Source organism: Drosophila albomicans, chromosome 2L (assembly GCF_009650485.2).
Source record: "Drosophila albomicans strain 15112-1751.03 chromosome 2L, ASM965048v2, whole genome shotgun sequence".
Classification (NCBI taxonomy): domain Eukaryota; kingdom Metazoa; phylum Arthropoda; class Insecta; order Diptera; family Drosophilidae; genus Drosophila; species Drosophila albomicans.
In genome coordinates this window covers 24,893,694-24,906,403 of record NC_047628.2, presented here as the reverse complement: position 1 = coordinate 24,906,403, position 12,710 = coordinate 24,893,694, and the positions used below count along the sequence as shown (strand labels likewise).

General features: G+C 33.4%; 1 protein-coding gene across 4 annotated transcripts in view; it reads left to right on the top strand.

The window, feature by feature from the left end:
* LOC117564759 (uncharacterized) overlaps nucleotides 1-12,710 on the top strand; it is a 36,313-nt gene that overhangs the window by 22,155 nt on the left and 1,448 nt on the right. For 3 of the 4 annotated variants that reach the window (XM_034243655.2, XM_052002950.1, XM_052002949.1), the window contains exons 3-7: nucleotides 9,192-9,392; nucleotides 9,591-10,002; nucleotides 11,057-11,312; nucleotides 11,375-11,971; nucleotides 12,524-12,680. In XM_034243655.2, coding sequence (XP_034099546.2) covers nucleotides 9,192-9,392; nucleotides 9,591-10,002; nucleotides 11,057-11,312; nucleotides 11,375-11,971; nucleotides 12,524-12,680 — 1,623 coding nt within the window. Of the gene's footprint in view, nucleotides 1-9,191; nucleotides 9,393-9,590; nucleotides 10,003-11,056; nucleotides 11,313-11,374; nucleotides 11,972-12,523; nucleotides 12,681-12,710 lie in introns of those variants that run through there. The other variant, XM_034243656.2, reaches the window with a different exon arrangement.

The following is a 12,710-nucleotide window of genomic DNA, read 5'->3' as shown; positions in this document are numbered from 1 at the left end:
AAAACTTTGCAGATAGCATTTGTAAGCAATAATAATATGATTTATTGAAAAGTTTTGCTGGATAAAAGAAAATTCGATTTATTAGCGGATTTCCTTCAGTTGTTCGTCTTTTATTCATCAGTTTACTTTGCAGCCCTGGAAAACTCAAGGCTCTTTGTGAACTTTATTTTGTTTTTGGTGAGGTCTGAGAGGACTGTGTTTACTTCCGCTCAACTGCAATGCACTCAACTGCACTTTCAATATTTGCGCAACTAATTCACACACGAGTTTTGTTATTTTTTCGCTTTGTTTTCTGTCTATAATGGATATTTAACTGTTCAACTGTGATGTAATGCCAACTGATCTCTCAGTGTTGTGTATGTGTGTGTTGTGTGTTTGTTGCAGTCTCCAGTTTCAGCTAGAAATTGTAGATGTGTGTGTGTGTGTGTGTGTGTGTAGCTCTTCTGACCCAGTTGCAATGACACTTTCAAATGCCGTTGCAATCAAATGCAAGTACGACTTGCGACTTGCGACTTTGCGAATGTAGTATAACATATATTTAAGTATTAAGTGCATTTGTGGCTTTCTCGTAACATTTTCTGCATTGCTGCAATGCTTTGCATAGTTCATAAAGATCTCATGAAGAGAAAGTGCGTAGAACTGAAGACGAGAAGAAAACATATACTATAGCTAAAAAAAAAAAGGAGAGAAAAAAGAAGCAGAAAAAAAAACTGGCAACTGTGTCAATTAATATGCTAAATTATACATACAAAGTTGCCAGACACCAAACTGATGGCCCAGTTGGCGACTGCCAATCAATTGCAAAAAACTAAATATATGATGGAGATGGAGGTGAAGAGAGAAGCAGAGTGAGAGGTGGGAGGTAGGAGTAGGAGGGAGGAAACTAGGAAGCATAATTCCCAAGCTAACTAATTACCACACAATGTGACGTGAAAGTTCGTTCGTGAAACCGGCAAAAGAAGAAAGCGTCTCTTTCTCTCGATCATATTTATGAACTTCCTCTCTCGCGGTTAATGTCAAGTTGCCATCAATTCTCCCTCCCACCTACTACAAGTACAACCACTTCGGTCGCTATTCAATTACGTCGCGCTTATATAATGTAATCTAGTGTAATCTTTGTCAGTCGCCAAAGTTGGTCAACTCTGAAAGTAGTTGGTTGACTTTTGAGTTCTACTCTGCCTGCTGCCTGCTTTCTAAGCCACCTTTCAAATTCAATTAAAATAGAAATATATACACACACACACACACACACACACACACACACACACACACACAGCGAGCGAGAGCGAGAAACACCCACACAGAACGACAAGCTAGAACTGGAATTGATATGAATATGTATGTAATGTGCATGCATAAATTACGTATACGACACATGTGGCCAAGTTAAGCGAAGCCCCTGCAGCAGCTCGACTTTGACTTCCAAGACAGCCTTGCACTTTGCTCAAGCTTGAACTAGTCGACGCAGCAGATACCCTGTAAATAGTTGTTTAATTTATTTGAAGTTCATTCTTTATAAGATTTTATATTTTCAAGTTATATTAAAAGTAATTTAAAAGTTTCCTTAATTTTAGTGTAGTTTACTTTTATACTACAAATAATTATAGGGTATTAAAAACAGAAGGCAGCTAAAGAGCTGGCATGCCTAAATGAAGTGGGCAAATTTACATAGTCGAGGCTGCAAATTAAGTCAGTCATAAATAACAAATCAAAAAGAAATGACCAAAAAACTACCAAACGCAAAACAACAAAAGAATTGGGTCAGTAACACGCCAAAAAGAAAGACAACAAAAACAACAGCAAAAAAAGCGAATCAAACAAACCCAAAAAAAAAAAAAAACAAAAAAACAAAAAAAATTGAAATAAACCAAAATAAAAAAATAAAACACGCAATTGAGCATGGTCATAGCTTTGAAATGAAAGACAAAGGCAAAAGCGACAGACGACACAATGACGATGATGACGAACCAAACGAAATGGGAAGAATGTGTAGGAATCTATTCCTATATATAAAACACACATACATAAATATATATAATACTATCTCTCTATATGTGTCTGTGTGTAGGTATTTAAAGCATGTTCCGTCTTTGTCAAATTGCTTGGAAGGAAGTTCACAGCGTGAACAAAAACAAAAATTAATTAAAAGCAGCTGAACGAAATACGACAAAACAAAAACATACACATCAAATAAATTGCACTGAAATTTTTGATAGACAAATAAAAAAATTTAAGAAAAAGAACTAATTGATGACCCAATTCCTTTGTCAAAGCAACAACTATTTTTATTCAAATTTGCTTTCGTTTCGAACTACAAAACTGCTCAAAATAATAGCAATGAAATACTTTGTTCTAAGAATGTAATATTTAATATACTGAATTTATTCTTTTCATAAATTATTTTGCTAAAATTATTGATTTTATATTATTGAATATAATCATTTAAATTTTGCATAAATTCTGTTTCTAAAATCATTGATGTGGTTATTTTTCATAAATTAATGATTTTTTTGCTTTGTCATGATAAGAATTTCATATTATTCGTAATAAAGTATTATCAAGAATGGCATATTGTTGAACTTTAAAAATTCTGTATTAAAATATAAAGTATATTTTTTTACGATCCCAAATATTCAAGTATTATCAAGCATAATTCCAATTGGTTTTAATATTACCTTTTATTTAATTTAATATATTTTTTTTAATAGATCATTGAGCAAGTAAATTCTTTATTATAAAATTGTTGAACTTTCAGAACTTTGTATTTTAAAATATATTTTTTTACGATTCCAAATAATTATCAAAATTATCAAGAATTTTGTATTTTAAAATATATATTTTAACCATTAAAAATAATCAAGTGTTATTAAGAATTTGGTATTTTAAACTCTCAATGATCACTCAATAATCGTTATTATAAAATTCTTGAACTTTGAGATTTCTATATTTTAAAATACATATATTTTTGTCTATTCAAAATAATCATGTACTATCAAGTAAATTCCCTGATAGTTTTAATATTACTTTTTTTTTATTTTATATATTTTTTAAAATGATTGTTTAGCATATAATTTCATTATTATAAAAATGTTGAATTTTCAGAATTTTTATTTTAAAATATATGTTTTATGACTCAAAATGTTCAAGTATTATCAAGAACTTAGTATTTTAAAATATATTTTTTTTAAGATTCAAAATAATATAGTATTATCATTTAGTATTTCGTTTTGTATTATATATTTTTGTACAATTCAAAATATTTTATTATTATCAAACACAATAAAGTTTACTTTTTTAATTGAGTTTCATTTGTCTAGACAAATATGAAACATGCTATACACTCTTTAGTAGAACAGATTAAGAGAAGATCACTAATCAGATGCTGAACTTAAAATACTCAACGAAAGCGTATAAACAGACAGAAATAATCATAATAATAATCATGGAAATAGAAAAGGCAAAAACCAAAACAAAAGCTGCTGCGGCTGTCAATGAACTCTGCAAGCCCTTAATACACACACACACTCAATACACACACACACACACACACGCACACTGAGAGCGTGGTTGTATAAAAAAGGCGACTTGTTTAATATCGGTCAATGTATTCCAAAAAAAATACAAAACGAGATAAGAATTTCAAAAATTTTTCTTTTGATTGCGTGTGTTTGCCTCGCCGCGTCGTGTTGTGCGTGTGTGTGTGTGTGTGCGAGTGTGTGTGTGTGTTGATGTTGTATGCAATGCCAAACTTTCACGTAATTTTTGCGTGTTTTTTTTTTTGTCTTTGCTCACCTTCTCTCTCTCTCTCTGAGTGTGTGTGAATTATATTATTTTCGCGTCTGTTTTGCCCGTTGTAAAGAGTCAACAACCTTTTGCGTATTCAAGAAGCGCGAGACCTTCCCCTAAGCCCCGCTTAGTCTCCTCCTCTCTCTCTATCTCTCTCTCTCTCTCTCGTTCGCTCCGTCTCTTTCTCTGTTTCACCTCGCCCCCATTTTACAGCTAGTAGCAGCTCCCTTTTGCCTCAGCCAAACTAGCAACAACAACTAGAAAGCTGTTTGCCTTAGTGGCCTTAATCAACATAAAACAAAACAGAAACAAAAAACAATACAAAAAATGGCATCATACTTTTGTTAATTACGTAAATTACAACAACCACATTAACAACAATTATGCAGGTATTTTATTATGTTATGTATTTAGCGCTACTTTAATTCACAAATTAAATACAACTCTTTGCCTTGTTGTTAATAAACTTTAAGAGCATTTCGTGTTCGACCAGAAATCTTTAGTTTATTACACCTTTTTCTTTTATATTTTTTGTGTATTTTGTCTATAGTATATTGTTTTTTGCAAATTAGTTTTGGATTTTTTGGTCGCGCGGTTTTTTTTTTTTATTTTTTTGGAAACTAACGTATCAACACTTTCGCTGGACCGTCTGTCAAATAGAAATCTTTGCTAAAAGATAAAACACTTTCGAAATGATTTTTAGTTTGCAAAAAAAAAGTTGATAAGTCCTTCACAAAAAATATATCTTTCAATAGTGGGGAATAGTATTAATTTTTTGGAAATAAAATGATTTAAGATTCAGATCGCATAGTGAAATATTATTTCAGATAATTCCTAAAGCTGTTTCCATTTATTTAGACAGGCAATATATGATTCTTAAATCCTATTTTAAACTTCCTTAAACAAAATTAGGCTAAGAAATATTAGAACGAAATCTTGCTTAAATTTGGTCTCCATTAGTTTAGTTATTAAATTATGTTTATTAAATTGGAAATATCATTTATGATCTGTCCTAAAGCTTATGATTTGTTTAATCGTGTTTTCGCAATGATAAATGCAAACTTTCTTGATCTTTCTTAAAGTGTTCTCCAATAAGTCAGATATTTATTTTTTATTAAATTGGAAATATTATTTCCGATCTTGATTAAAGTTTTTCTCATTTCTGATCTTCCTTAAAGCTATTGTATTTCCATTTATTTAGTCATATGAAAACTTCCATAAACAAAATAAGACTTTGAAATAGTATTTCCAATCTTGCTTAAAGTTTTCCCACATGAAATCAGTTTATTAAAATGAAAATATAATCTCTGAAAATAGCTTTTCCTTATTACTTAGTTTTTGTTTAACAATTCAGCATAAAAACTTCAAAGCACTCCCAAGCTATATCTTCAACATTTTCGCTTACAAATCACTCAAGAATTTATTTGTTTTTTTGTTTTTCCAAATGCAATAATTCCGCTGCATCGACATTATTCGTGTAATTAAATGCCATTCGTAGGTCTTGCGATTCTGATAACCTTGTGTATATGGTATTTTGCTCAGTCATGGCATTCTTTTTGTCGGTTTGACCCATAAACCTCAACATTTCCCATATGTGGCACGCTTCCCAACTAACCGCAGAATTTGCAGCGGGAAGCAAAAAAATCAACCAGCAACAACAATCTCTTGAAGATCGCGCACAACACGTGACAGCTTAGAAAGACAGACAGCAAAAAAAAAAAAAAAAAAAAGAGAAGAAGGAAATAAAAACTTCAGCAACTTGGTGGGAGAAACTGTTGTCAATGAAGAAGAAGATATGGTCTTTATGGTAAATGGTAAATGGTAAATGGTATAAGTATTGGTATATACTATATAACGCATATGGCCACTTTATTTCACTTTGCCCGACAAATTTCATTGGAAATTCGTGTGTATTTTTGTACATCAACTCCACAAAATAACAAACTTTACTTTCTTTTAATTTGTAATCGCCTTTTGTCGACAGCACACACATTATTTTATTTGATTGTTGTGTGTGAGTTTTTAAAGCTCAGCTTGGAGTTCATGAGCAGTTGTATGTGACAAGGCTCACGTAGGCACCGAATAGAAGGCGAAGTAGGGAAATCTATATTTGCAGCTGTTCTATGCACTTGTTGGACTTTGAATGGAATGCAATGTAACTTAATATTGAGTATACGACTTATCCAGCACATTATTGCATATTTGTCTATATTTATTTCCAAGAAAACTAAGTGAAGTTTGAAGCTAATGGCAAACATACATATTTATCATTCTTTCTATAAGCAGTCTATCTTAAAGTATCATCTTAATAAATCATTTTTACAGAAATATTCAAGAGTTGTTTGTTAAATAACATACTGTCCTAACTATTTCTCTTATTTCATTATTATTCTTTGTTATTTGTATTATTATTTTATCTTTTTATTATTATTTTAAAAAGTGATCTAAAATTGCCATCACATAATTATTTATGTTTCCAAAGGGAACTAATATTACTACATACATAAATATTTAGACAAAATTGAAGAAAACTTACTAAAGTGATTAATGAAATTAAAGAAAAACATTGCTGAAATACAAACACAAAACAAAATGATAACGCAAGATAATCTCAATATTATATATGTTGGGTAAATAGTATTTACAAAATAATCCAAATTATTCATATTTAATAATCTCTAGGAATTTAGCTTTTTGTTTAACAGAAAGTGATCTTATATTATTGATGTTTTTTTATGTTTTTGAAACTGAAACTTAAAATATAAATATCAATTATTTTACAATTTCCAAGAGAAATACATTTAAAATGGAGTTGGATTTTAATCTATTATATTATTTTTGTATGTTTTGGGAACTGAAACTTTATAAATTATTTTCAAGGGAAATACATTTTACATTGTAATTTGTTTTGAATCTATTGGAAGTATTAATCATTTATTCTTAATACTTGTTCCTAGTTGTTTGGTTTTACATGTTGTTACGTCTTGAAGATTAGATTAATCTTTAAACGTATTTTATTTTTAAGATTTTTTTAAAATATTTTTAAATTTATATTTCGTTAACTGCTCTTCGATATTGTGAATAGTTGTTTGCATTCCTTGCTCGGCTATCAACACCCGGACATAGAACAGCTGAGACTTGCATTCGCTGCGTATTCATCAGACACTTTGCATGGCACACGGACACGATGAAAGCTTCAGTGTGTGTGTGAGTGCGTGTGAGAGACTGCGTGATTGTTTGTGTGTGAGTGTGTGCGTATGCTTTGTTTGATGTTGTCTCTTGCTGACTGCATTGACCCCCACTTGGGGCCTGCGCGTTATTATTATTATGATTGTTGTTGTTGTTGCTGCTGATGTTGATGTTCTTGTTGTTGTTGTTGTTCCTGTTGTTGTTGTTGCTGTCTCACACACGCACATTGCGGTTCATTGCACTCTCTATTTGCTTTGGCTTCCCATTTTTTTTTTTTTGTTAACATTTACATTTTTATTTTGTTTTTGGAATAATTTTGATTTTCGTTCTTTGGATGCTGCATTTGGAATTTGTTGCTTTACTCTTTACTCTTAAATTGATTTTTACAAGTTGCTCACAGTCTGTAAAAATGGAAAATATTTAAATAAATTTTGATAGGTATAAAGCAAGAAGAGAGCAGGAGCAATAGAGATAGAGAGAGAGAGAGAGAGAGAGGGAAAGAACTGAGGCTATTGACTCGTGTGGTCTGCGTTGGCATTCGTGTAGGAGGAGGCGAAGAAGAAGAAGGAGGGGGAAGAGGAGGCAGAGACAGAGACAGAGTGCGAAGCATTGACCGAGAGTTGAGCGCACAAGAAAAACAGAGAATCCAACAGAAACAACAGAGAAGCGAGAATAACAGAGCGAGCAAGAGAGAGAAGGAGAGAGAGAGAGCGTGAAAGAGCAAAAGAGAGTGATAATGCGACGCGACAGCACACACATGTGATATCACCGATAACAGTCTGTCTGTCTTTCTGCTCGTTGTTGTATTATTCTGCTGCATACAAAGAAATAAACACACACACACACACATACAGAGAGATTTTGACTTTTTGAAGATTTGAGGGGAAGGTGTCTGCACTTTTGTTTCTTTATGCACCGAAAACGAAACGAAACGTATCGAAATCTGCGTCTGCAAAACGGTTAAAATCGAGTGGTGCATATCTTTTGATAATACCAACCTAGCAATATAGTATATTCAAAGATATTCCGCTCACATACTATATAGAGACCAACTTACTTCTTATACTAATAGGGCAATTGACCTGCAAGTGATTATCAGAGATTATATTGTACTATAAAGTGAGTGAAATGTTAGAGCCTATTTATATATATACAATATATATTCATGTATATTCTTCAGTCGGTATCAGCCAGCAGCTGAGTCATTCTCTGCAATTTGTTATACGCTTTTATTCTCGGGGCTAGTGACGAAAGTGACGATTAAACTCAAATCTAACAGCTGATTGCTTTGTTCTTCTTGCATTTGTATTATGCACCCAAAAATCAATGATGAAATTACCAAAAAGAAAGTGAAGCATATTGCGATACTTGTTTTTATTCTAAATCAGTAATATAATATATATTGAAGAAATGATATCATGAAGGGTTGCAATTGTTTTAAAAGCGTGGAACTTAGATCTATAAAAAGATTTGAATAAAAGTTGGTTCTTTAATGACTGACAGACTTTCTTTATACATATATATATATTTTTTTGTTGATATTAAAGTCTGTTAATCTGTTTAAAATGAAAAGGTCAAATTGGGTTGAATTTTTGTTTTGGTCCGTTACTCGTATATTTTGATTTCATCGACATACTAAATATGGCCTTCAGTATATTTAAGTTTTTTTATGGTATCTTATTTGGTATATTTTGAGAATAAGATCGCACTGTGTAGCTTTCTTACTTGTTGTTATATAAATTTATGACAACTTGTCAAATATAGTGTTTTGAAAATAAAAAGTACATAAAAGTTACATATTTTCTACACTTTTTAAACCCAAACTTTTATAAGTTTACTTTAAAAATATATATTTTGCTTTCGTCGAATATTGTAGATATAGTTTAAATTTATTCAGTGAAGAATCCGTATAAACAAAAGAATTACAATATTGCAGCTTAACATGCACATTAATGAACCTAATTACCTGAGATATTGAAATAGTGAAAAATGTAAAACCTAACATATTTTAAATATCTGAAATATTTTGGAACACTATTCGTTTAATTGTAGTGCATACTTTAAGGCAACATAACTATGCTCACTTCACCCTTACATACAACATCCTCCCATTTTGTTTTTAAAACTATAATTTCACTACATTGTTGTTAATTAAGTGCAACTATTTTATCTTACACCAATTTCTAACTTAATTTGTTCGTTTCTTTTACTTACAGAGTTGTTTATCCCTATACAACAGTGAAACATCAGCAAATGCAACAGCAACATCAGCATCAACATCGGCAGCATCCGCAGCCACATCCACAGCAACAGCAGCAACAACAACAAACACAGCCAACATTACAGTTGACATTTCAGAATTTAAACGTGTTGCACAACGAACGCAAAATACTTTCCGATGTGAGTGGATTAGTCAGGTAACAGCAACAACAACAACAACAACAATCACAATAAGCAAACAAAAACAACAAAAGCAAACACTGTGTAACAGTGGCATAATAAAACAACATTCAACAAAACCCACTGAACCACTGTCAACTAACAACAACAACAACTCTTTTGCTCTCTTCCACTCTCTTTGGTACTCTCTCTCCATCTCTCTCTCTCTCTGGCAGTCCCGGCGAGGTGCTTGCTATTATGGGACCCTCGGGCAGTGGCAAAACCACACTCTTGGACTGCTTGAGTGGCCAGCGGCATTTTGATAGCGGCAACGTTTATCTCAATCGCGAACCACTCTCGAAGCGTTGGCGCCGCAAAATTGGATATGTGCTGCAGGAGGAGATCTTCTTCACTCAGCTGACGTTGCGCGAAACCGTTCTTTACACCGCATTGTTGCGCCTCCCCGAATCGATGGCACGTGCCGAGAAGCTGCGTCTCGTCGATCACATATTGGACACCCTGGAGCTCACCTGCTGTCAGCAGACCAAGTTTGGTGATTACCTCAATCGCGGTCTCTCTGGCGGCGAGAAGAAGCGTGCCAACATCGCCTGCGAACTGCTCACCAATCCCCTCCTCATGCTCCTCGATGTGAGTATCAAGTTAAAAAAGAAATAACATTAATTTATATGTGGGTGAAGTGGGCTTAGATTTGCAGTTGTATTATAATTGAATGAAAAAGCCGTCGGTCTGCATATACAACCTTTTGGTATATTTTGTACTCTGTGGTATATTTTGAATGTATAGATTGAATATATATCGATATAGTATTATCGATATTACCAAATATATGCATTTATGGCATATTTTAAAAGTAGTACTACATTGATATACCAAATACAGCTTTCGGTATATTTTGTACTATTTTTATGGTATATTAATTTGGTATATTTTTAGAATATGGTTTTATTCAGAATGGCTAGCGGGTTTATTACAATTGAGCACACTCGACTCTAGCTGTCTTATTTGCTAAATTTGTTGATACTACTATGTAAAGTGGCATATGTTAAAATATGATATTAATAATCATTATGGAACAATAATATGACATTAGACTGGTAGCGATAGGAACATTAAAGAAAAACAATGTATACAGTTGTGAACCTTGAAATAGCAGTGCAACAGCAAGAAAACTATATAAAGGTTATTTTTGATTATTTCTTTTTGTTATTTGTTTTTATTAAATGTACATAAATATCCATATTTTCCAAAGCTTTTAAAGATTTTGATTTATAATTATGCTTAGGTAATTTAAGCTTATTCAGTAAAGCAAAATAATAATCAACGCCTTAAAGGACTCATGATGGAAATAAATTATTTCAAAACCTTAATAACCTTAATAAACCTCCCTTAGAATTTATGAACGATCGTGTACTAAAGAAGATTATAAGATTACTTAAATTTATTGGAAGAATTATGAACTAAAACTGAATTTTAAAATCACATACAAACAGTAGAAGAATAATGAACAAAAGTAAAGAGTAAACTTATCTGAAGAGTTATTTTGTATATTGTAAATTTAAAATCACATACAAACAGTAGAAGAATAATGAACAAAAGTAAAGAGTAAACTTATCTGAAGAGTTATTTTGTATATTGTAAACATTGCAAATGAATTGATTAATCAAAATACTCTTTTTATTAGGAACCCACCTCAGGTCTGGACAGCCACTCGGCCATCTCGCTGATGAAGGTGCTGAAACGTTATGCCCAGCTGGAGCAGAAGACGATTGTGATAAGCGTGCATCAGCCGTCGTCGCAGATGTTCCACATGTTCGACAAGCTGCTGCTGTTGCATCAGGGACGCACCGCCTACTTCGGCGAGGTGCAGAACATCTTTCGGCACTTTGAGGACATTGGTGTGACCATCAAGCCCCACTACAATCCCGCTGACTTTGTTTGTAAGTAGAATGAATAGCTTTCTCAAAGAATAGCTAATTAATCTACTTTTCTTTGCTTGTAGTGGAACAGCTGAAATCCCATCCGGATATACGTGAAAAGCTGTTTGTTGCCGCCAGGGAATCGCATTGCAACTACTTGAATACCATCAACAGTAACAGCAACGGCAACGGCCATCCACAGAGCCAGAGCCAGGACAAGTCGTTGGAGAAACAGCACAACAGCAATCTAATCAATTATGTTTACAATCAATACGCCAATCGACACAACACCACAAAGGATTGCGATGCCGATGAGGAGGCTGCTCAGCATTTGGTTTACAGCGCCGCCGATTCGCAATCGAATTTCAGTTCCTGCGCCTCCAGTGATTGCCAGTCGTACAGTGCGGGCAAAAAGTGTGCCAACGACGATGATTGGCTTTCGTATCCCACACGCTTTCACACCCAGTTCAGCGTGCTCTCCAGCCGCAATTTCAAGGAGGCCAAGCCGCGCATGCTCTCCAAACTGAATTGGTTCCAAACCATCGGTTTAGCTCTGATGGCCGGGGCCATTTGGTTCCAGCTGCCCCGCACCGAGGAGTTCCTGCACGATTTGCAGGGCTGGATGTTCTTCTCACAGACCTACTGGATGCTCTTTGCGCTCTTCGGTGCGCTCAATTCATGTGAGTGTTTAGAGAGGAATCATTATAAATCTAGATTAATTGAGACTGAAATTAAACGGCTTTTTAGTCATTATTATTGAAATTATATTGCCAGTTTAGTTATCTATTCATGTTATCTATATTGTTAGTTTAATTAAATATTCAAATTATTTAAATGCACCTTAGAAAGCTCTAAACCAAATTCTGCGGATTTTTTTCAAATTAATCGAAGAAAGCCTTTTGTAAGTTTGTAAGATTGCTTTAAAGCATATTTTTTGTTAATAATAAGCACAAAGCTTAACTTACTTCGCTTCTAATGAATCAAAAACTTCACCAGCTTTAAAAGTATATAAGATTGATCGAAAGTACATGTAATAATAATCTAAAAGCTTAACTTACTTTGCTTCTTCTAATGAATTGATAGCTTCACGATCCTCAAAAGTACTAATGTAATTTGTAAAGTCGAAGTAAAAATTTGTCTTACCAAACATTAATTTAATATTACTCTTAAACCATTATGCGAATTTGCTACTCATAAATAATGTGCTTTTGCTTTTCTTTTCTTTGTTTTAGTCCCCTCAGAGCGTGAGGTCATCAGCAAGGAGCGTCGCTCGGGTGCCTATCGCTTGTCTGCCTATTATCTGGCCAAAATGTGCGCGGAACTTCCGCTGGTGATAACTTTACCCACTGTCTACCTCATGATAAGCTATCCCATGCTGGGCTGCAGCAGGTAAGTTTATCAATTTGCGTCTGCTATCGA